Genomic DNA, 26,812 nt, shown 5'->3' on the forward strand with positions numbered 1-26,812 from the left:
CTGGAAGCCTTGTTTTTAATCCTTATTTAAAACACAGTGTTAGTAACACCAACTTTTTAATGGGAATTCTCCCTCAGAGAAGCATCACCAACAGCACTGCCCATGCGTTGTGCTTCCTTAAATTAGGTGCAACAGACACTTCCCAAAAAATTATTCATCTCTTTAGCTATAATGAAATTTCACTTAAAAAACCCAAGGAAAAACAGTTCTTTTATTTTCAGACTAAAATTCACATAGCAGTAAGACAAAGTAAGCAGTAAGACAAAACTGTCCCAGAATACTTCACTCTCATTAGTTGGTCATCAGTTCCTCCAAATCATCAACGCCCACATGCTGCATAACCCAGCCCCTAGATCTCAATTTGGCCAGCTCTTGTCTGGAAGTTCTCAGCTCATTTCCCTATCCTCAATTTTCACTTTTTATTAGTTGAGTCATTGGCTGGGAGCCATTACTGGCGTTCTATTTTTGCCATTTCCTGCCAAAGTGTCAGGGAGGCATTTGGTTTCCACAAGAGTGGCTGCCCTGCCACTCCTTTTTCCATGGAAAAGTCTTTTCCATGGAAAAGACACTGAGAGCAGGTGAGGAAACTGTGGGGGTCTGACTGAGTTCAGTGGGACACAGCCAGGCTGAGGTTGATATTTCAAGCAATGTAATTCTCACTACCAAGGTAAATATCTTACACCAGCAACAACTTCTACTTAAAAGAAGAGGAAAGTGATATGAGTTTATGTCTTTCAACTTACAAAAATTAAAAAAAAAAGTATTTTAGTAAGGCAACATAGTTACAGCAATTTCTCCACTGTTTATGGGCAGAAATTCAGACATTGCATCTTCACCAGGACATGAAGAGTTATGAGGAACGGTAACAGATCACAAGTTGAAAAAATGTTCCCAGATCTGCATCACTGCTACACATGAGAATTTTGTAATACTTTCAGAAAGCAACACACTGCCAAGTAGAAACACAACAGCTTTAATTTTGTTTGATGGCTAAGTGCACCCAAGTAAGGTTTTTGTGAAGCTCTAACATTACCCCCTGTAACAAACTGTGAGACAATAAGGAGATGCTAACCAACTACCTGCCCCAAGAATGCTGTAACATACATAGTTAATGAGGGTCAGAGGGTGAGCAGGAATACTTATCTCCTCCCTGCACCCATCATCTCTTGTTACTATTCACGTCATTACTTAGCTGTAGGTCACTTAACTTCATTTTCCCAGGGTAATAGTATAACCTTGCAGGTATTTGAAGCAGCCATACTAAAACAAAAAGGTTAATTGTGCATTCTGTCAGGACCATGTGGCATCAGGCCATGACCATCAATTGCCTGGTAAATCTTATCTCAGTTTTCTTTGCTGTTTAAACTCTCCCTGGCTGAATGATAATTTTTCATTGTCTAAGCTGTCTAAAGGGTAGGTTTCAAAATAAAATTTCAAATTCTTTTGCTGATATCTTGGTTTAACATTCTAAAAGTCTTCATTTCGGTAATGCTTTGTATACTCTTACAGATTATTCATTTCCTAATAATTTAATACTATTTGCTTTTGCAATTTAAATGTATTATGAGACTAGTCTCCCTTAGTACATAGCTACAATTGAATGAATAAACCATCTTAATAAGCCATAATGATAACAAATTAGAAAAAGGCATTCCTTGCTATCAGCAGTCATGACAGAATGAGGCTTGTACACAATAATACAGAAGGCTGGAACACTATAGCAATTTTTTTTACACCTCTGGCCAAATTCAACTCATAGAGGAGAAAGTTCAGCCATGCCAAGGACAATTTAGAACCTCATCAGTAGACCATTGTGAGCTAGATTCATAAGTGATCACCCAAGACAGAGCTGAGTGTGATTTTAGAAGGGCGGACAGCAGCACTAGAGTCACCAAACTCTGCTGGGTGCACTTTGAATACAACTATCACCTCTGCCAAGGACTGAAAGTGTCTTAAATCATGGTCACAACAGCCACATGGTGTGAGGAGAAAAAGGTGATGTTGACCTTTTGTGCTGCAACTCTGTAGTTTGGAACTTGGCTGGCCATGGCCACTGTGAAGAATGACAAGAAGAGTCTCAAAATTACCAGCTGCAGCAGAGATGTGGGGCAATTCTTTTTCCAGTGACTGCACAGTTGACTGCAAAAGGAATTAATTCTAGAAGGACGCAAGATTTAGGGGAAAAGGGAATATTGCCATGAGGAGGCCACTCATCTGCCAGCCAGGGGACACCCTCCTGAAGGACAGCAGAGCAGGCAGACAGCCTCACCCAGAGCCTGGTGTGGATTCTGTGTCTCCCAGCTCTGACCCAGGTGCTGCTTTCATTGAGGGGTCTGAAGAGAGCATCCCCTACAGCATCATTTCTTCTTCCAAACAGTTAAAAGGCAAATTCTGAGTAGTTCACCTGTGGCACTCATTTACACACATGAGCCCTATGAAGTGACCCAGTCTGACCCTCAGCTCTGGCTGCCTTCTCACTCAGCATGAAGACCTTTTTAATCACCCTTCAGAAGCACCTTTCTCATAGTTGGAAGTTGTGCACCTAATTTTGGGGAGTTTTTTCCCTCTGCAGGTACATTTTTATTTCACTAGAAGCTCCTTTACTTTTTTATATTAATACAAAACAGACTTACAAAGCCCAGAAAAAGTGGAACGAATTCATGCCTGTGTTCTTTAAAGACAGCAAACACTTTCTTACTCCATTTAATAGGATACTGCACATGCAGGAGCAGCCAGGCAAAGATATTAATATTATCACTCTGTTCCAGTAATTAATAGCAACTCCCTTCACAGCTCTGATAAGCTGGCAAACACATTTCATTTCTTTTCCTTTCCTGCTCATGAAATACTAATGGAAGAGGAACGGGTACAGGACTCTTGCAGTGACCTTGTGTTAGGACTGCAGCTCCTTCAGACTGACCCAGAGACACCATGGAGCCATTAGGAGTTTCCAGCAGCAAATGGGATGGGACAATCACTAAAAATTTAGAGAGCATGCAGCTTAGTGAGGCATTTCAGTTCTATCACAACACATTATTAATGCCAATTATGGCATGAAAGATGCTAATGTGAGGTTCTTCAGAGAGCAGGCAAAAAACACTGATCAGTTCTGGAGATAAGGTTTGTCTGAGTTACCAGTTTCCACGCCCAAGCACACAATGAGCTGTTGAAATTTTGCCACCTGTTTCTTTCCATGTCACTTTCAGAGGCTCCTAGAGCTGTTAAAATGGAAAACAAAGCTCAACCTTCTGTCTCCAGAAGAATAAATAGCTAATAAATAGGATAAAGACTCAAAGTTACTATTGTAGACATATTTGCATATGTAATTTGCATAACTTTGTCTCTTCTTTTACCCTTGTATGGAATAATGACACAAAAATCCATGTGGAGCTTAGGGAGGGGTGTGGAAAAGGCAAGATGGTCATGCCCAATATACGTGAAAATCACATAATAAAGTAGCAAAGCTCAGAAGTACATGTTCAGTAATAAAATCAACTTAATAAAGTAGAATTATGTTTTTATGTTGGTTTATTACTAAACAACATCAAATGAAATTATGAGCTTAAGACTAAAGTTCTCCCAGGAGTGTATTTTTATGCTTTGTTCAGTTTGTTTATTTTTAAGCATGGAGATGCTGTTTATCAGTATGCAACTCAAAGGATGAATGAAAATAAAAAAAGGATTTTAAAAAGAAAAGCAAAGTAAAAACGTAAGAAAAAAATTATGATATTAGAAAGAACATGCTGAGTAAAAACATGCTTGACTACCACGTGTTCTCTTGCTTTTCATTTTGCTTGGGGTTTCTGCTGTATGGGAGCCATCACTAGCAAATTAATCACATCAGATTTCTAAGAGGATAAAGTGTCCTCTTCCAATAAAAGCAAAGAGAAGTTCTCATTAAAAAGCAAAACAAGACAATAGGGTTTCACTTTCTCTTTATGTAACTATATTGCCGTCCCATGGAACAGACCCAGTGGAAGAGGCATTGGGCCTGAACTACAAAGAGCAAATCCAGGTTACTGGAAGAGATCTTATCTCAATACTTGGCTATCATAAGGAATATGAGATCAAAAAGTTGCTGAAAATCTTTTAAATGGCCAATAAGATTTGAGTAAAAGCAATTATAGTAATTTTAATTATACCAGCAAGACTGTTACAAGTTTAACCGGACAAGGAGAAGAACTTGCACAAGACAAATATGAAGCTCTGCTGAAATCAGTGGGAGGTTTTTCACAACAGAAAAGAAATGAAGAATATCAGATATTTAGTGCTGATATCAGGCTCGTGCAAAATCACAAGAAGTATTTGAGATACGATTTTTTTTGTACAGGGCAAAGCTTTTGCTTAAGAACTCCTAACAGAATGACAGCAGGCAGCAAATTAAACGTTAACTATGTATTAACATAACTTACTCCAACATCAGCTGCCACATTCATCCTCAGCTGGAAGACATCTACTTTCCCCACTTGCAACTTCCTCTCTTCAGCCATAGCCACAGGGACTGTTACAATCCATATTCACATATGTCTTTCAGCACAAAGACAGGATTCTGAAGTATTATGAAAGGTTGGTTTATGTGCATGTTAATGTGTGCCCATGAATTATGTAAGTGCAAAGAGAGCCAAAAAATATATCATAGAATATCTACCTACCTCCATTCACAATCTATGAATGTGAAGCCACATTCAGTGTGGCTTCACAGGAGAAAGGTGACAGCCACAATTCACACATTTTAGGTTTTGACTGCTCTTAAGCAGCTTCACATCTTTTTGCTTTTATCTGTCTGTTGGCAAAAGAGGTTTGTCCTCCATTACAGGGGCATTTTCAATCTAGATTAATTACTTATCAGATCCATAAGAGCAAAACCACAAGAAAAAAGCTCATTGTGAAATGTGGGATAGCAATATTTGCTCATTAAGAATCTTGGTTTATTTTTCTCCAGCGGTGCTGTGATTCTATCATTCATTTCCTTTATCAACAAATAACTTCCCTGTGTATTTCTTCTTGGAAACTATAAATAAAGCAGATTCCATTTTTAATTTCACATGGTTTCAGTAACAGATGCAGGCATGTATCTGTCTTTAGACAAGTGGATAATCCTCCACAGGATCTGAGTATGTTAGGACTGTTGATCTATACTTCACTAATCCTAAACCTCACAGTTTAGAATCACAGGTGAAATATTTAACTGCAGAACTACAACAAAGGCTTCTTCTTGCCTTTATATTAGTAGTAATTTGATGAAAAACTTTATAGCAGTAATATAAATTACTTTTACTTTCTTCATTCATAAGAGGAAGTTGGGAATTATATGCACAAACAGTATTGTCAAACTTTTTCCTTTTTTTTTTCTCATGTGCATATTTCAGCAATTAGAAGTTACAGGTGTCATATAACCAGGCATGGAAAAAAATGTGATATTTGACATTAGCTTTTAGTTTGTGGGTTTTACCCTTCCAATTAAAATAGTTCTCCAAAGACGTCTCTACCAGCTATGCCTTTTAGAGTCACAGAACCAGACTTCCTGAATAACTGGGAAAGATTTTGTATGACTAATTGGATAAATTTGGATTTCCCCTATATAGTCTCCTCATTTCTGGAGCTGAAAAGCATCAGTTGTGTTTTGACAGAGGCTTATGGTCAATGAAGAATCTCCTGAGCACAGCGCTGCAGTATGCAATGCTTAAACACCAGATTTTATACATGGCAGCTCCTCTTCAAGCACAAAAGATATTCATGATATTTTAAGCACAAGAAAATTTATCAAGGGAATTAGGTTTAGAAATGAGTAATTTTTATGCAGGCTTCAACGATGATTGAGATAACAGACTGCAAAAAACTGAAATGCAAACTTAAAACACCAAAATCCAGAAAATTCATAAAATAGCCTTAGAATGGTGGTATCTGTCCTATTTATATGTCCTTGAGTTGTAAATACAGATAAGTTCTTTAAAGTCTGACATGTGAAAGCTTAACACATGAGAGCTCAAACTGAAGAAAACAAGCCTACACAGTGATTCCTGTCAGAAACCATTAACTTCACCTGCCAAAAAAAGCCACTGTTGTTGCTGAAACAATCCCCAGGAATACAGTTCACCAGTTATAAAGAAGGCTGCACACTTAGCACAGAATTTCTCTGTTAGGACTTTCAGCAGTGCTGAGACACACAGAAATGCTGTAGAGAAATATTCCCATTTTAGTGCTGCATTACACGAAGTGGGTGGAACGTACCCATGTCAGCAGCACTGTTAGAGCTGCTCTGTGACCAAAATTGCCTTTAGTATTAAATTAACTGCACAAGTTGCACTTGAAGGGACTGATGGGGAAGAATATAATTCCTGGAATTAAAAATCTTATTATGTATTTGTACATCAAAACCTGCCTAATAAATGGAAAAAACTTCAGCGTGTCTAAAACTCATCACCATCTTGCAGGATAACACGTGCAAGACATAAATAAAAGATGCAAACTATTTTCAATATCTCTAGATATTCTATATGAGCAAAGTTTGGTACGGTTTGGGGTTTTTTAGAAAATATTTTATCAATAGAATCATCTCAGAAAGATGCTTTACCTAGCAAGACAAAGAAAGGAAATACCCCAAATCTTTGCATCAATCTTTTCTCCCAGAGTACTGGCAGTAGACTGAAAGAAGGATAAAGAGACAAGTCTTCACAAAAATGTGTGGAAAACATTCCTGGTGTGATCACAGGAAAATACAAAGATAGACAGATTAGATAGATAGATAGATTAGATAGACAGATAGATGTCTTCAGTTGGCTGATGTGACCAGAAGGAAATTCTGCAGTTCACAGCTCATTGCAATCAAACTGATCTATAGAAAACAAGCAGTCTACAAAACATTAGATTGGCCTAAAAATTAATTACACCCAGCAGGAGGAATTTGATTTATCCAGATTAGTTACTAAAATGCCCACAGGGGGCAGATATAATCTTTCCTTAGAAATGAATTAAAGATCCGATTCCAAGTGTCATGCTATGAACACATAATCAATACTCCCATTACTAAAATTTCCACTGTGAACTTCCTTAAAATGATATCAGCCAGCATAATTTTGAAATCTGAAAGAAGAGCTGACAAGAGGAAAGCCTGCAGTTATACACAACAAAGGCACTCAGTTCACCTCAATGGATGCCACTCAATTGCAGCATGCACTTATTTTCCAGCCCCCTCTTGGGAATTACATGCCATGGGAGCACACTGAAGCTCCAACAGAGATAGCAAGGTTATCACCTGTAAATGAGAACACTTATTTCATGGACATAATATTCTAAAATAAAAGATACCCTCAAAGAGTCTTCAAAGATGTTCAAGTCATTGCTTTTGCAACATCAATGCACAACAAATTTGATTAACAAACTGACAACATGCAATCCACTACTTTAAAATCATACTTTATTTAATTCATCTATTTAGGTCTTTTTCATGAGGCATCCATCCAAAAGGTGCTAGAGAAGCCAAATAAGTAAAATTATAATGATGATTTCATATCTGACCCTGAATATAGTTTCAATTAGTATTGCGATTTACAACTTATGGTATATTGGGGCTAGAAATTTAACCTGCTTGAAAAATACAAAAATAACAAACCAACAGATTTTCTGTTTTTTACAGAGATAGCACTGGATTGTATCAAGAACTTCTCATTTTCTAGTAATCCTTCCATACATTTTAAAAACCTGTGCACTGTCTCATCTTATACACCAAGGGTCTTTCTTGATATCAAATCTTAAAATCTCAGGGACTTAACTGCCCAAAAAGAATTCTGCAATTCTATTCTCCTCCTGTGATGACTAAACTGAGAAACTTAGACAGTGAAAACTAGAAATTAAAAAAGAAAAAAGACAAAAGATGCCTAATACTGGGTTTATGAGCAAGGTTTTCCTCCAGCTGTTTACAGCTATGCTCTCCCTTTCTTCTTTGCTCTAAATGCTAGTCCTTAATAGAGCAAATTGTAATTGACAGCAAAAACTCTAAAAAATATAAATATAGCTGTAAGAGGAAAAAACCCTTAAATTTATAAGATAGATGGTTAATGACAACTGTAAATTTGACTCTAAAGAAGACAAACCTTCAAAGATCCAGTCTGAGATGTGGTCTATGCGCAGTCAGTTCTCAGAAGTCATTGCCATGACAGGTTTTTAAATTATGGAAATTTTAAAAATTGAACTAAAATGGTGAGGAAGAAAAGACAGAAGATGGCTAAAACTTGGATATTAGTTTTTAAGTCAACAATAGCATTATCACAACTTGTAAATGAGATTAAGAAAGCTGTCAGAACCCTTTTGCTGCAGCAGAACTAGCCCATGATAAATCTACAAAATTATTATAATAAAAGTATCTAAATCATGGGTAAATTTAATTTGTGGCTTGCATAAATCACACATTGCTACATATCAGAATTATGTGCTTTCCATGGCATGAAAAATTATGAGATTTCACATAAAACACTGAAAGAAGGAACAGCTCCTCTGACCAACATTTCAAGTTCTCCAAAAGGGGTCTAAAGACCTCTTAAAATTGATTGCACACAAGCATAAACTCTATCAGTATATAACCAGCTTTATGAATTTTACTGTATCATTCATCTTAAATTCTCTCAGACTTAAGACAATCAACAAGAAAAGTTTCTCCAGAAAGATGCAGTACCTGCAAACAGCCTCTCTTAGCATGAAATTAAGGTCAGGCTCCAGTGAGTAGGCTCTGCTGGGCGCACTCCTCTGGTGCACGTTCCGGAACATTGCCGGTTCCTTTTTCTGACTTGGACAAATGACTCCTCACAAAGGGCTACTCAGCAACCGAGCTGCTTTTTATAAAAAGCATCAACGTGGCCCCACACTGAGCAGAGACTCTTGTGCATGAAGCCTTCATTACTCATACATTTCAAATCTGTGGCATTAGCACACGGGACATCAGAGCCACTCATTCTGTCTGGCGCTCTGTTCCAAAGTCAGCAGAGCTCCTGCTCCCACTTGCTGCTGGGGAAATCAGGCTTTTTCTTCACCACATGTTAGCCAGTGTCTGACCTACATCAGGAAGAAGAATGAATCTTCCACTAATCCACATCCTAATAGCCAGACTTTCTTAAACCCCAAACAGGAAAGCCAGGCATTTGAAAAGTAGCGTTATTCCTGCCCCCACCTTTCATTAATATTCTTGTTCTTCAACTTCTTTTCTTCATATCCTTTTTTTCCTCTTTGCAGAAATACATCAGAGCAAATTAATGACATTTATAATAATTTACTGTGTTCAGAAATTAAAAAGATATGATCTGCCATTATTCTGTTTATCAGGAAGCGAGGTATCTCTGTTGCAGTATTTAATACAATAAACCTTTTAAATCAGCTTTAAAGAACTCAATCAGAACGTGCTTGCAGTGAGTAATATTCCATAGTAGACCTGTAAGTTGTTTATTGACATAGCATCATCTATGCCACATTGAATTTTGAAACCCAAACTTACACAGTGGATTGATTTTTTTTCCCCCTCTCCAAAGGTTCTTAATCCGATTTGGAAGCCTGCAGACTCAGACCAGGTAAGCAGAGCTTTCATCTTCTCGATTTGTGAGAAAACTGGTGCTGACTGAAAACTTCACTGGACAGGCACCTTTGAAAATGTGTGCCAGGTATTTTTCAATTTAGGATCTCTAGAAAATGTATTTGTAAAAGGTCTTGTATAATCAGTAGCATATGGAGATTGGAAATTCAGATTGAAAAACATTTTCCTGACATCCAATGCTGTTCTCTCCCATTTACCCCATTTTTCATGTTCAGTTTTAATATCTTTTTGGTCTTTTTTAATATTAATTCAATGCTGCTTAATAGGCTTGATCAACTGCTACTTCCCTTTGTTTTTGAGGCAGATGAAGAACTCAACCCTATTACACACCTTATGAAGTTCATCAGAGTCAAGACTGGGATCTTTTATCTCAGGTGACACATTACTGAAAAAAAGGATTTACTTTGCAAAACACTGTGAATTTTACAGATGAGAAGTCTAATGTATAAAAATTTACATATATGTATGACAAAAAAATTTGGTTTCCTTTACCAGTAGTTTCTTTGGCTGCCTCCACAGGATGCATGAAGATGGGATTGAAATCCCCATCTCAGAAATTGGGTTATTTGGCTCTCAGCTACCCAGAGCAGCTGCTGGTGAGGCCCCAGGGACCCCTCCTGCATCACAAACCCACGCAAGGGAAGCCCTCAGTCAACGCTGTAATGAAATCAGGACTTTTCCCTCTCAACCCAGCACTCCACTCATAAAAAAGGTGGCAAAATGAAGCCTTCTGTTCTGCCACTCCCCCTCAAAAATAAACACACAGATTTATCAGGTGGCCTGTTTATGAGGTTATTTTCTCAAAGGAGAGGAGCTGTTTCTACCCACATGCTACTGGGGAATTTACTTTTGTTGTAAAACTCCTGAGGAAGCACTTCTGTCCCTGTTCTGAACATCTCAAAACTAAAAGAACCCTCATAAACCCAACATTCCTGTAATAAATGTTTCAAATGTGCTTTTTAAAATACCATTAAAAATTCTTGACAAGAAGCACTGCAGTACTTCCTTCCTCACTAAGCACAAGTTACCTGAATTTACCATTCTTGATTCTGGAAAGGGAGACAAGACAAAAGGAGCTGTCACTTTGTCACTTTTCCTGCTCAGTTCCTCAGCACTGGCTGCTGTGGATCTATTTTAATAGGAGTTGGTTGGCTGGGTCAGAGCAAAGGCACACACTTTCTGTGCTATAATCACTGTCTCTGCCCACAGATCCCATTTCAAACCATAACTGCACGATTTTGATTAGTCACACCAGATCCAGGTGCACTGTGCTCTTTCGTTACTCACTCATCATTAGGAACACAACACCAAAGCACAGGCTGGATTACTCCAGAGGTCCACAAGCCAGATTTTATGTAAGCATCCATGTACAACTACTCTGAAAGACATCGGGTCTGATGATCAGCCACTGAGCATGGGGTTAGAAATAATGGGGTCAGTAGCCACTTGAAACATTTTTATGGCTTCCATTAAATGCAATCTGTCTGTGAAAGACTCGACATCTGTTTAGAGTTCCTTTCTGTCTTTTCATTTGTACTTTTTATTTTTTACCAACCTGGTAGATGGATCAGATTTTCGGTTATCAATGTTTTCTTTCACTGTTTAAATACTTCCCATCCTATTTCTTAATTCCATATATAATTTCACAGCAACATTAGTTAGTGAATTGTTCAGAATTTATCTGTTTGTTTAGCTGTGAAACGTCACTATTTTCATTTAGAAGACAACAGAGAAACAAATCCCAAGAGATTTTGAATCATTTTCATAATCTTCTTTTAAAGCCAACTGATTTAGGAACAGAAAAATAAAGGGTGAAACATGCTTACAACAAATGTTTCTTCAGGTCAGAAACAGAAAATTTTAAGCTAGAAATACTCTGAATTATTAGATCATATTGTTTATCACACTTGTATCAACTTTCATAACATGAGACACAACCAATTTAACAAATCTCTATTTCCATGGACCAGGAGGGCAATGAAGCTAATGTTACCATTAATTAATTTTTTTTCAAATGTAGATTTTATATTTCAGAAAGTGAGATGATCTCTCCTTGAAAGCACTGCTTCTCCTCCCAACAAGCTTTGCTGAATGTCATTTCTGCAGGATGTGCATCCTCTTCACCAAAGCAGTGCTGCAGGTCAAACAACCAAGGAGCTGGTGTCAATGCTGACCAGCAGCTCTGCACTGAGGAGCTCCCTGCAGCCCAGGGAATATCCCTTGGGAATGCAGGATACACTGATGCAGGCACCAGTTCTAGTGCTGTGTTACTCAATGAACACTCACACATCAGTTACCACCCCAATCTGGACTTACCCTGAAATATTTTGGTGGGAGGAGGAGTGTTGTCTTTTTTAATTTATCTCTGCAGCTTCACAGGCTATTAGCTAACTGTAAAACCTGCACTTGTCTTGGAAAATTATAACAAAGCAAGTAAATTAAGTAAACTCTCAGAATATCTAAAATGTACTCTTGTGTATTACTTGCATTACTATTACTGGTACGTACACAAAACAGCAGATGCAGAGGTTTAACTAAAAAGTTTGAACACAAAACATTGAGAAATAAAAGATTATACTCATATGGGTTTTTTTTGTTTAATCTCAATGCATTTATGAAATCAAGAGCAATATCACTTACAGAATAATCAGCAATGTTTTGGGTTTGTCTGTGTAGCAGAACAAGCACAAGAATTGGCTGGCACTCTTTAAGCATTAATCTCAATACAGCAGACATAAATTTCTCTTAGAATTACATAAGAATGTACAGAGCCTAAACAAGATGCTTAAAATAAAATATATTCTTATCTACTATATTTATGGGATTAAAAAACCACTGGCCCACTTCAACTTAAGCATCAGAATGAAATCACATCCTCAAAGGAATTAGTTAAACAGTCCTAATCCTTCATCATCTAAATCCAGCACTAACTCTCAGAGTTTATACTGTTTAATCTGAACAGTGAAGGGGACCATCATCTAGTTCTCTGAACAACATGATGATTAACCCTTCAAAATGAGAATCAAGGCACAGACCAAAGATTCAAGATGAAGCTTCCAAGATTCCAACACTGCTTCTGTACATTTAAGCAGAAACACGACTAATCACAAGAGACTTCCCAAACAGCACAAACTCAAATATTAAACAGCAAATATCAGTCTGTTCTGAATGCAAGAATTAGAAAAATGGCCATTCACAAACTCTGCTGGTTGTTAGTCAGTATACATTTGTAAAAAGAACCTGCTATAAGAGCACAAACTGAGCAGTATTTATGTGTGCTACAAATAGGAGGAGCCCAGTACAGAGCAGGTGTGCAACAGCTGGACACAAATATTCCACAGTGGGCATGGGGGGACCATGGAAGGAGTATGTGCCACAATTGCTCCTGACAAGGTGAAGTTTCTTGACCTAATTTTAGGCACAAAAATTTCTGGGCAACAAATACTTATCAAATAAGTAGAGCAAGTCAAGAAAATACAGAAAGTGAACTGAATTACCTGGTTGTAGCATGAATTACAAATTGTTCTCCACCACAGGCACGTTGGTTTGTATTTGTAACTAGATTAATGTCCACATTAAAATGCCAATTATTGTAAATAGAGACTGTATCTTTTAGATTCAAAACATTATTAACTACTCAATAACCTTCATAAATGGAGAGGGGGGAGGGTTTGAAGAACCTAGACAAAATAATGAAGCAGTGAATTCTTCTCATAGCAAAGTATTTCATTTCATTAGGACTCCATCAATGCCAATACTGTTCCATAGCATGTGCCAACCTAATGATAAAAGGTTATTTCAAATTTTCATATACTCCAGATGGCAGTGATTCAGAAAGAATCTCACTCTTTATTTCAGCAGGATTAGGAAACCTCTTATGACAGCCTCAATTGACATTTCTCATCCTGCCAGCACTACAATGGATCTTGGTGCCTGTGTTCCACATTGCAGTTGCCAGTATAATTGTACTATTACACACTGCTTGAGAATACACACACAGCACTGCAATAAACACTAAATATGTCACAAAATATGCAGCACAGGGCTCACAGTGAACCACAGGCAAGTCTAGAACAGGAAAATATCATTCATTATTTTGCAATGCTATAAATTTCAGCTGAATGAAACCCAGACTATTTTAAATATTTTCACAAGGACACTCACTAAAGTACAAAACTAGTGAAACCAGCGACCCATTATTCTCCCCAGTACACACCAAAATTGTCAACAAATATTTCAGAAACAAATCCAAATGGCCTGTTTGAAACAGCATTTTAACATTCTAAAGTAAATTCTCAGCAATATAAGAGACCCTCCCACTATACACTACTGCCTAGGCTTAGACAAAAGAAGCTCTTTTCCCAGTGAACGGCCAAGATTATGAAATAAGAATAGAATTTGAGAGACATTTGCCTATTAAGGAAGACATTGACAGCTGGATGGTTCTGTGGTTTTTCTCTGCACAGTTTGAGAACAAAAGCATAGCAGCAGCAGACATTTGCAGTACTTGAGAAGATGAAGAAACACTTTGCCTTTAACAGAATTCATAAGATGAGATTCACTTGTACTCAACAAGCCAAAGAGAGGGACCTCCACTGTAGACCACTTTTAACACAAACTCACTTTGATGGGCTGTAATTGTGACTGTAATTAAATTAGTCAAGTCCCTGGCTTTTTAATCTACTGATTACCTTGCTCTGCCTTTACCTGCCTTTCATAAATTAGTACCGTTGGTCAGAATTTTCTGTTTTGCTACTGATTTTTCCAGTAAAAAGCAATATACGCAAGGGCATTGTTACTTGCTTATAATCCATATGTGACCTATAACAGATGAGCTTCCTCATGGTTAGTAGGCACAAACTGGAAGGAATCTTCCAGATGAAGACCGCACAGCAATAAAAGCACAATAAATTCAGTGCCTACAAAAAGGCTTTGGGAGGAAGGATGAAACCTACAGCTGAAGATAGAAAAATGTTTCCTTCTGATCAGGTGAGGCAGTGACTCAACTCGTGCCACATTCATTCAATTAACAGACTGCAGCTTGCAGACACTGATACTACAGTTTAATAATCTAATCTGTATTCCTAGAGAATGAAGGCTCAGTTCAAAACACACAACAGGCTTGGATTTCCAGTTTTGGCACGATGCACACCTTTCTCTGCTATGTGCTGACATGGAAAAATGGACAATTAAATCCCACAGGTATCGAAGAACAGAAACACTTGCAGAAAAAGGGATGTCAAGTTCTGAAATGCAGCACAACCTGCTGTGCCAAACAAGACTACAGAAATCCCTGTTCCTTGCAGTGTTAAGTCTCACGATCTCACATCTCCACCCAACCACTTCTCTCAGACAAATGCAGCTCTTCCCTTCCTATCTGGAGTGGTGGTAAGAACCAAGAGTAAAATCCCTTATCTTCCTAGAAAGCAATTGAACTGGGATTCAATTATCATGGAACAGAATAAAGCAAAAGAAAAATCTTCTCTAAGTTAAAACATAAACTAAGAGTGTGTAACAACATCCTAAAGTGATTTCTATGATATTACTTGTTCTGAACTGGATTTGTAATTTCTCTGCATCCTTTTGCAGCATATCCCTAATTATCTGGTTGTCACAAGAGGAGCTCATTGTTTGATGCAATACAATATTCTACTGACATCCTTTTGACAATGTTTTCAGGATAACCTATCTGTAGTTATTACACTGCATGATTAGAAGATGGATGTTTTCTGAAATACATATTTAATTAATGATACTTGACTGAAGGGTAGAGTAGTGCCCAATTGGTAAAATTTGAGATTATGGGGCGGGCACTACACACAGAATTAAAGCCACATTAAACTGAAACAATCATTCAAATCAATCTACATTTGCTCACAGTATCTGCAAACTGAAGTACACATTATGACCAAAGATAATCACATTAAGATTTTTGGCAATGCTCTACAACAGAAGCTATCTGAAATAGAAGACAGTAATTGTTATTACTAAATTGTGACAGAATCCCTGTAGAGTTAGGAGTTATAACAATATTAGTTATGTAAGTTTAGGATGATTAATGATACTGCAAAAATGATCAAGATTGCAGCAATTAACCCTTTTACAGGCAAAGCCCACAGTAATTACTGAGATGCCTTTCTGCTATAAGCCAGACATACCTTACTCTCATTGTTACATTTTTGGTGCAATTACCTGGCACCTTTCAGAAGCTGGTGGGGATCTGGTCCACAAATTTTCCTTATTTGTTTGAATCATGTCAGATGAGTTAAAACTGTTCAATTTCTCCCTCAGTGCTTCATTCTCGCATGTTTCTTTCCAAGGGAAAGAAACTACTAAGTGTAGATCTAAATCTGGGAGAATCAGAAGAAGAACCTCACAGCTGTCCTTGCTGATACTGATGGACTAAAACCAAGCATCTTTTCTTTTTTAAATCCCATTTTTTCCTCTGCATGATATATGACAAGAAAATGAACAAGAAACATCCATGCCGCTGAAACAAACTCCTTACACCTTCAGGAGATAATTCCCCGAGGACAGACTTGTAGAGTAACTATGAAAATGTAGTATCAGAGTAAGGCATGAACAATTAGAAGAACTAGGTCTATAAGCCAATAAAAATCAAGAAAAAATTCGATCCTGTTCTCAATGTTTATCACATACCCCGAGAAGCAAAACTCCACAAGAGTGAGCATCTAGTACAATAGCTTTTCAGCTTTAACTATAGTCACTGCAACCTTTAATAATGATATTTGAAGTGTGTGGAGAGGCAAACAGATCCAAAATGTTTTGGTAAAAGAATAAGATTAAAAACTAAATTTTTAAGTTGCCCTGTCCAAATTTGAGCACTTTAAAACAAATGAACTGCTGCACAATCTGTTACATTAGAACAATACTGTGGAATAATTACAAGTTCTAAGACAAAATTAAAATTACCATAATAATTCTCCTGTGAAACAATCCAATCTATGCAGACTATGAATTGCTACTAGGTTGAAAAAATGCATTACCACCTCAAGTCAGGCAGATAAATAATTCTATTTTCATTACTTAGTGGAGATACTTAAAAGGTTACACAGAGCAGAGTGAAAAATTGATTATATTTGCAAATTATGTATTGGTCACATTCTAGGACCAGCTCTTTACCAGCATTAGAAAGCCAGCTATGCAAACTGTAGTAAAGATATGATTCCACAGAAGTTTCTTGCTGAGGAGAGCAGAAGTCTCAATCTACAGAGCCCACCTTTGGGTACAACAGGTGGTATCCAGACAGGAACATCTTTGTGCCCATTTTTCTGTATTGTTCTTGTACCACTTCCTTTAGAGTACTTTTGTGAAATGCCTTTTCTCTTTCCTGCCTCATATATACCCCAAAACCTTGCTTTAAATCTAGACAAAACTAAGTATTCCTCTATTATTCTACTCGGAGAGACAACAGTCAGGATTTCAAGATCTTCTCCTCTTTTCCACAAATCTGTATATTTCTACTATTTAAGGTACTAAACTCCCCAAAAGTACTTGGAACACACTTTTCCTTCTGCCCTTAATGAGAGATGAATCATAGAATGGTTTGGGTTGGAAAGGACCTTAGAAATCACCTACTCCCAACTCCCCCACCATGGACAGGGATGCCACCCACTAGATCAGATTCACAGAAGTTACCCCAAAATCTTTAAAAGGATGAGCACTTTTCAGGATCAGATTTTTATCTGCTTGCAATTAAAATGGGGATGTAGGCTGCCTGGTAGTTTGATGTAAAACTGTAATGATGTAAAACGTAGACTCAGTCAACCAATGAACCTTTGAAGATTCCAATCATGTTCATAAAAGAGAAGTATAACTACGAAGATCATTTGACTTTATGTCAGCTTTTTATTCATATTATTCACTCATGGTTTAATTTGCTCTGTGCCTACCACCATCAATCTGAATGCACACCACTGCCCATTAATGTTACATTTACAGTTTACAAGTTTTATAGTACAGAAAAATTACTAATACAAGCCACCTCAAGCATCGAGCAGGAAAACAACCATAAAAACTGTGATCATGAACTCATCTTTCTCTCTGATCCATTAGTAAAGAGGAACAGTCTATAATCTGCCAATTTCACATTGAGCATGGGTTTTCAATCATTTGACAAAAGAAACCACAAGTCTGAGAGGATCAGTGAACTAAAATGGGATGAATCCATGTTGTTTGGGTAGCAATTAAAGCTAATAATGAAATCAGAGGATCAGTCTAATTTACATTGATTTTAAATGTGTGTGTCTTTCTGACTCCCCAGGGCAAATACTCACTTGGAAGAAATCATAGTGTGGGCACAGAAATCAAAGTGTGGACATCTCATGTGTGACTTAGTGGAGCATAGGCAAGACCACAGGCTGTGCAATGGAAGTTTCAAAATTGGCCATAATTTCCATATCAGGAAGGAGTCATTAATAAAAGGTGCCATTGTACAACATGACAGGGTAGGACAAGAAGTCAAAGAGACATGGAATGACTGGGTTGGTATAAGAAAATACTCTGCTGGACAATCCTGGAGCACAAACCAGACTGATGCTTTAAAAAAACATACAGCCTTTTATTTTAGCAGAGTCATCCGTGACAGAGCCTAAGAGAACATTTATTCTTTGCTGGACTTTTTCTCACCTGTTCTAACCTAGCTTTAATCAATTTAAGGCCTTTATCACCACACTGTCTGGGTATTTCATCCATTTCCTCTTTAATATTCTTTGCTATACAGTTATTATGAAATGTAGATAATTTTTTAAAAGACAAAGGTACGCAAACAACCTGAAGTAAGGAATTTCCCATGTTCAGGTTCAGAAAGATGGATCTGATTTTTACATGAATAAACTACACTTGAACACTTCTATCCCAATGAAACAGGAAGCAGAATATCATTTCATGTCTGAGAAATCAGTAAACGGCAATAGATGCAAACTTGCAGAAATATGAGTAAGATGCATCCTGTGAGCACACAGACAAGCCAGACACAGGATTTCCTGAGCACACAGATCACCCTGCTTTTGCCTCTGGAAGATAAAATTACCAATTTCCCTGGCCCCATGCATGAAGCTTTCAGGAGCTAAGGGCTGTCATGAAACACCACACAATTTACCAGTGCACTGGTACTGAGACAGGGCTGGCTCTTCATGTAGCCTCAGTGCCTTCAGAGCCCACAGAAAATGGAGAACTGCAGGTCCCTACCTGTGCATCTTGAATAACACCTGGAGCAAAGCAATCCTTTGCTCTCTGAAAAGTCAATATACTTCACGCTATAAAATCTGCTATAATTTCTGGTCCTGGCAGGAGCTCTGTGTTTCAAGTTTACCCTGGTTCTTCAGTTGCTCTCGGCAGTCACTCTGAGCTCATTGCTTTTGTTCTTTCTCAGATTCAGTATGAAAATATTATTTCAACCTGATGGCTTCTGATACGAGAATGAGAATTTTGTATTTGAAGAAAACTGAGCCACCACACTCATTGAAGGTATTTGTCATGTGCATGTACTTTCAAAACCATCATATTCATACACTGAAGAGTGGAAAAAAATGGGTCTAGTATCAAAAATGACAAAATTTTCTTTTTACTTTTTGCTGGTAAAACAACAGGACACCAGCAAATTTAGTACAAAGCAGACCAGAAACTGAGTGGGGTCAAACTCAAAAACTTCAGGCAATCTCCTCTTTGGGCTTGGTTTCATGAGTTTAGTAAAGTCATTGCTTTATTTTCTGTCAGGTGAAAACTATTCATACAAAAGCTCTTGGATCTTAGAATGGTTCTTGACAGTTCTGAGTAACTGTTATAGATGAAATATGTACCTAAGTGTTGTAGATGCACATAAATTAAAATGTAATGTACTCACCCCAACAGTGTTAATCTAAAAGAAACTTCATTCTTTAACTCTGTCAATTCTAATCAGAAGTTAAGATCAATACCCTAAGCAGTAGGTCAGAGCCCCAGCAAAGCAGCACTCACACCATGTCCTGAGGCTTGTAGAGCCCAGGAGTTTACCCCACAACCCTGACACCCACCCTGCTGCTCAGGTGGAAGAGTCAAGAGTGAAGGAATGAAGTTGAGCCTGGGAAGAAGGTATGGGTGGGAATAAATGTTTTTAGTTCTGTCATTGTTTGTTGCTACCCTACACTACGTTGTTATTATATTTCTAGAGTCCCAGCTCTCGGCTGCCCTATCCTCTATCACATCAGCATCACCATTTATTGTCTTCATATTGTGGTTATCATATTTCTAGAGCCCCATACCTTCTGGCTGGTTTTCTCACAAGCAGCTCTTCACAGCAATGTTCTCCCTACTCCTTTGTCAGAGCTCCTCCAAGGCTCTCCCTGAGCAGCCAGCCCACCCCCTTTTATCCCAGTTATCCTCATTGGCCACAGCTGCCACCCAATTAAGGACATCACAGCTGCAGCCCATTTAGAGCAACTAGGATTGGGACAAGGCCACTTATACAGTACATATATTTTACTAGGACTCCTACTGTAACACTACATCTAATTAGAAATAAATTAAATTAATATTTAACAAATCAAATCTTTCCCCTTCATGGTGACTGGTGAGTGAGCTCCTGTTCTTATTCCATGAAGGTTTTTTTGCTCTTCTTTGCTCTCCCAGCCCTCTGGAAGACGGTGAGTGAGGGAGTGGCTGGGTGGGCACCTGGCAGCCCCTCAGGGCCAACCTTCCCCATGTCTGACAGTGCCCATCCTGCAGCTGGCAGCAAGGCAGGAGCAGGTGAACAGGAGAGACACCCCAGACATGGAGAACTCACTTGGGTGTCACACTCATTCACCGCTTCTCCTCCTTGTGACATTTCATAGTACCAGCTCATAAAATCCAGTGGTACCTAAAACCATAGGGCAGGATGACAAGGTCAGCCTTTAATACAGACTCCATCTCTGGGCCAATTCTCCTACAACACCCCTACACACCATGCAGGGAGAATGACAGGAGGTCACTGCAGAGCTACACAAAGGAGAACTGCAGACAGCTTCCTCTGTAATCTCCCTCTGAGAAAAGGACACAGCACCTTACTCACCCCTGCTATGACAGAATCAAAGGAATGCCATCCATAGCTGCCAGGAGAGCATTTTAATCTCCCCAGAAATAAGGTTAAAATGTTATTAATGGTTGACTTGAGGCAAAGTAACCAAACACAGGGCAAGCTGAGCTGGTGTGCACTTCCCAGACATGGCCTCAGTTGGCTGTGGGTTACCATCCATGGCAGTGAGGTGAAAGCAGGTGTGACCTCCAGATTGAGCAGATCTTGGAAATTACAATGTGATGACTCCACATCAACATGCTGATGCAATGCATAAAAATCTCCTTATCACAGCTGCAAGGATAACAGTTATCATTCCCACTCACCTGTTGGCAAGACAGAGTGGAGCTAGGGGAATTACAATAATTGGAAAATACATGAAGGATGTGCCTAAACCTACAACCATTCTGTTCTTTTATGCCAAGTGTTGTAGCAGTCATTTTTTCCCTTGTCAGAAGCAACAGGCTTAACCCTACAGTCAATACTAAAGGGAGAGGAATATACAGTTCAATGAGAATTGGACTCATCCCATTCACAGGGCCCTGGCAGATCAAAAAAGGACCATTTCCTACTTTTCCAATAACATCTAAAGGCCTGAGGCAATCTTCCAGTCACAGACATTGGTACCAACAAACAACACAACTTTAACTGAAATAGTTTTTGAAATTTACCCAAAAGGGATTTTAAGATTTGATAATGGGGTCTTCAATTACTGTTTCCAGATACACTTTATAATAGTGTTTATTGAACTTGTTTCATTCAGACCAAAACAGTGATCAAAGTAACTTAAGTAAAGCGACTTCTTTTACTGCTTTAACATTTAATCACAGTTTAGTCACCTGAACTGCATGCATTCCACAGACAACAAGTTCTATTGCTTACTGATGTACAGCAGGGAAATGCAATCAATTTATATTGTGTCTATTAGTGTGCTTTTTACAATGATACCATAAATCACACCTACTGCTGTGGGCAGAGCTGCTGCATTTCTGTTCCTACTGCTGCAGGAAAATGCTGAAAGCAGGAAAAGCACAGCTGAAACCAACAGCAAGGAGGTAAATGAGACAGTGTACAACAAAAATAGGAAACTCAGAGTGCATGGTACTGTCTTGGAAGAAACTGGGCTGATTTCTTTTCATAGGGGAGGTCTCTGTACATTTGAGAACTGTGCAGCTGTACAATGCCATGTCAAAAAGAACCTTATGGAATTTAACAGCTGCAGCGAAGCAACAGATCTCAGGGGGTTTAAGAAAGAAAAGAAAGCATTTCAACTCAAGGTGAGATTATACCAAGGCAATGTGAAGATAACAGCATCCAACTACAGCATAAAACCCAACCTGAGCATTAAATATTTTTCCTGCAAGGTTTCTCCACACCTCAAACATATTTCATCTCTAATAAAATTAAAACGCAGATTTAAAACTACATGGAAACATGTTACAATTCTGGAAAAGAAACTTCAGTTTAAAAGCTCTTTCAGCAGGTATTTATCAAACTAACTACTGTGTCACATTAAGGCTCTGGCAGATTTATGCAGGTGTTAAGAAAGAGAACTTCGATTTATTTCAGACTACTAGGCTGAAATATTGCTTACTTGGTAACAACAGAAACTTCATTCCATAAGAAACCCCTCACCTTCTGAAGTCCTCCATCTCAAACCATATGCTTACATGACAGATTAAAGTTTCCCCACAATTTCATTTAGGAATAAGGAGCATTGCTCTCCTGATTATAAAGGTCAACTTACAGATTACCACCAACTATTATATTTCATTCTTTCCAACACGCAAAGAAAATAGTTTGAAATGTAAAGAAATATATGTAGAAATGTCTAGGTAAATCCTCTCAGTTCAGGAATTACACATACTTAAAAGATTTATGCTGTAGTATATGTTCTTACATTGATCTGTCCACATCTGAAAGATAGAACAAAATATTGAGCCCAAAATATTATTCTCTAGTCATCTTCTTCACTTGGTTTTAACATTTCCTCCCATCATCATTTGTCTTGTCCTGTTTAATTGTGCTCAAATTAAGCAAAGGTTGCAAATCCTTCAAACAATCTAGAATCTTTAGGCAGCACGAGATTATCCAGCTTCCAGTTCCATTGTTTGTTCAAACAGGATAAGAAAAAATACAATCATTTAGAGAGAAAGTCTGTTTGTGTAAGCAAATATCTTAATATTCTACTAAAAATCAGCAAAAATAACCCCTAATATTAATCATAATAATATGATGTAAAACAAAACAAAATATTTAAGTGACATATTCTCTTCCTAGTATCTGGCCTACAGTAAAATAAAGCCACAGCCTGATGAGGCCAGCAGGAGTTTTCCTCACTGGAATAACATGGATAACCAAGCTGCCATTAATGAAAAATGATATTTAAGTTTGCCTTCAAACAGTTTAGCCAATGTGCAGACAGCCTTAAAAAGAACATAATGCTGATTTAGAGGGCCTTCACCTTTATCTAAATCAGAGGGACAGACATAAAGAGACAAACAACTTTAATTCAAAGAACTTGTGTCCCTCTGCTTCTCGATAGACCCGAGCACGCTCAACTGCAAATAGAAGTGAAAGAAAAAGAATGGATTAATTTGAAGATAGTGGACTTCAGGGATCCTGACTAATAAAATAGTTTTTCTTTTCAGAAACACGGTAGAAATGAATCTGACTACAGCAGTTCCACAGGAATAATGAAGAGCTCTCTTGAAAAGATCTGAATATGCATCAGTTAAAATCTTATGAAGGTACTGGGAGCATCACTCTGGAGACTGGCTCCCCCTCACCCCTTCTTTTTTCTTAACCATGGCTCCATCACCTTCAAAGTTAATTTCACAGGTTTCTAGCTATTGCAGCAGTAATACTGTTCTAAAATCAGGACCTCAGGAAATTCTTCCTTAAACAAAGATTAATATACTAGAGAGCAAAATATTCTAACCAGGAATACACATGGGGTGGATTTATTTAGTGTATATTACTCCAGGAGTCTCATCAGAATAAGTAAAATTGAAACCGAGGATCAATGAAGAGGAACAACAGAAAACCAAAAAAGAAATATCCTTAGCATTTTTAATGGAGATTTCAGAATTAACTGAACACTTAAGGATTTTTGAAATAGTTTTGTTGAATTCTGCAGAGAATTAATGCAAATTTTTCCAAACACAAAGTAACAGGAGAGAACAAATTTTATTAACGCTGTCGATAGTTTTTGCAGTGTTGCCTAGAAACCCAGATTCAAATCAGAGGAGCAGCATGGCAAACACCAAGGAAATAAGGGAAAAACCACAAAAAATGCCCAAAGCAGAAAACTCTAAAACCCCCAGGATACCTAACCAATAATAAAAAAAAACCCTCCAGGTTTTTTTCAACTTATTAAACTGAACTTGAGCTTTTAAAAATTCAGTGCTAAGGGAAGGAGTTAATATTCAGCCTTGATGGAAAATATACATGAAATTCTGTTATTTCTTTTGATTTTTTGGATTGTTTTGTTTCTGTGCACATGACAAAAACAATGAAAAAAAATCTGTTTGCTCTACAAGATCTCATCATGCATCATGAAAACAACAAATAACTCAAATCCTTACTATTATCATACGAATGGTTTGTGTTAATCTCTGTTCTAAGCTGGTTCTCTTGTAAATGGAGCTCTGCTCTAGCCCAAAGCTTTGGCCCAGGAAATGCAGGAAAAGATCTGAAGCAGGTCCAAGCAGGATGAGCTTGCCCAAAGGCTTCTCTTTTTCTTCCTCTCTTTATTCAGATTGATCAAACCCATTCTTGCTTACAGGACAAACTGACTTACCCGTGGCATGCACTTCTTGAGAAGTGAACACCTACACTTAGAAAATTATTGGGAATTCCAGCAAACACAAAATCCCTAGAAATGAAAATTTTCACCACCCCATAAAATGAGGGCATAAACCTTTTAAGTATCCCAACAACCATTTAGCCAAGAGCCTGTGGTGTTTATGGAATTTCCCAGGGAGAGCAGGTTTTGCCTTAGATTAGATCCATTTGAGTTATCAACAGGTCTGGACAAAGGATGTTTCTGCCATAGAAAGGCAGAAACCACCTGCACCAAAGGATGTTTCTGCCATCTTTTGGATGGGTTTACTGTGGTACACACCTGGAAAACTGCTCCTGCAGCCCCCGCATCTGGGCTCTGCTCCGCTCCGACTCCAGCGTCACCTCCCGCAGCCTTTTCTCACTCTCGAGTCTCAAATGTCTTTCTTCCTCCAACTCATGTATCAGCTTCTCACGCTGAAATGCCATAAAAAATCATTCATTAATTTTACACAAACTACACTTTTAGGAAAAAAAATGAGATTTAATTTGGGAAAAATCATCATAAAATCAAAACAATCACCCTATGAATCCAGTGCCATCTTTATTGCACAGCAATGTTACAGAGAGAAGAATTTTTTCAGAAAATCCCACCAAACTGAGCTACCCTTCCTCAGCTCACTGATGGACGCCAGGGAATGGAAAAAAAAACAACCACCCTCTCCTTCAAAGTGCTTCTCCTTTACCTCTGTTCAAAATAAATACAAAAAATTATATTTGAGATCTGTGACCCATCTTGCTTGAATGCAGACATGGGAACAATGAAACAAATCAAGAGTCAACTTGTCACCCATCCCTGAATGTTTCAACCTCACAAGGAGAAAATTCTACAGCCACTGCTTTTCTTGTTTTGGCTGGGAGGAGGATCCCTATCAGCAGAACAGAATTTATTTGAATTTACTTAGTGAAATACTGTGATAATGAATATGTTTTTTAAATCTGAGTATAAAATAAACCAATAAAAGAGCAAGAAAAGTGTCATTAATGTTACTAACAGCTCTCAAAGGCAAGTAGGACATGGGTTTTGCTAATTCTTAAAACATAGGACCCAAAAACCCAATTCACACCATCCTAAATCTATATATGTCATTGCCTAACCCTTAAAAAAAAAAAAAAAGCAACAACAATAAAAAAAAACCATAAATCAACACAACAAAAAACACAAACACAAAAAACCCAAAAAAATCATATAAAAGATACCTAAAGATTTTAAAATCTTATTTCAATAGTGGCTAAATATGATTTAAGAGGAGCAGAAAAATTAACCTAAAATTATTAAAATGTTACTGCAATTTAAAAAAATGTATTTACAGACTTTTCCATGTGACCTCTGTTAAACGGAAATGAAGTGAAATTAAATTTCCTCCTTGTGAATTTAAATTGAGAAACCAAATCAATAAAACCCCCAAGGATTTCACGTGGCACTACATTATTCTCTGTCAGTGATGGGGTTCCCATGCCTAGGAACATCTTAGGTCACTGTAAAGCTACAGTGGGTTCCCCACCCATCTGCTTTGTGCCTATGGTGCAGGGAGATTTGCAGCCTGTCAGACAGCCTGATGTAATTCCATGTCTGACCTAAATTTTCATGGCATACCTGCAAAAACCTATATAAAAATTATCCGTACAGTTTCATTAGTAAATAACAGAGGTAACTTAGAGATAAGCCATTAAATGGGGGAGACAGGCTATTTGTACAAATCTCACAGCTATAAATCTTACTGGATAATAATTTACAATAGCAGTAACCAGGGGACCAAAAATATGAACATTGCCAAGTGGAAAACGGATCTTAAAGACAGTGATAAATAAGCAGATGCCACAAAGGGAGGCTGCAAAGGTTTAAATGAAATATCTATATGCTTGTGAAAAAATAGGGGGAATTACTCAGAGAACAGAGTGGTTCTGTCTGGTTGGCCATATGTAATGCCTGGAAAATGGAAAACTGCACAAGAAGAAACAAATTACTGGCAAATAAATACATTGTTCTAACTGAATTAGCTAATCACTGTCCTTAGTGTTACATAGCCATGTCCTGCCAGGTGCTGAGTAATCCTCACTTTCTGCAGAGAGTTCAGCACCAGGCAGAAGACAGCACTTGGCTCACAGAGGATAACTCAGGTTAATGATATGGGAGGAATATTCACAGCAGTCAGTATTGCTCCAGCTTAGATCCCATCAATGCCAACTTCAAAATGATCCTGCTCCAGGAGCTCTTGCTGAATCTTGCTGAATCTTCTCTTGCAGGGAAGTTTCACCGCTTTTAAAGGGGCATCTAGGACCACCCAAGTCAGTGGGTAACAAGGAAAATGACATAAAAAAAATCTATAACTACC

General features: G+C 37.9%; 1 protein-coding gene across 1 annotated transcript in view; it reads right to left on the reverse strand.

The window, feature by feature from the left end:
- NCKAP5 (NCK associated protein 5) overlaps positions 1-26,812 on the reverse strand; it is a 368,935-nt gene that overhangs the window by 149,606 nt on the left and 192,517 nt on the right. Inside the window, exon 5 of the mRNA XM_058028292.1 lies at positions 24,760-24,893. Coding sequence (XP_057884275.1) covers positions 24,760-24,893 — 134 coding nt within the window. The remainder of the gene's footprint in view (positions 1-24,759; positions 24,894-26,812) is intronic.

This window comes from Melospiza georgiana, chromosome 7 (assembly GCF_028018845.1).
Source record: "Melospiza georgiana isolate bMelGeo1 chromosome 7, bMelGeo1.pri, whole genome shotgun sequence".
NCBI classification, from domain to species: domain Eukaryota; kingdom Metazoa; phylum Chordata; class Aves; order Passeriformes; family Passerellidae; genus Melospiza; species Melospiza georgiana.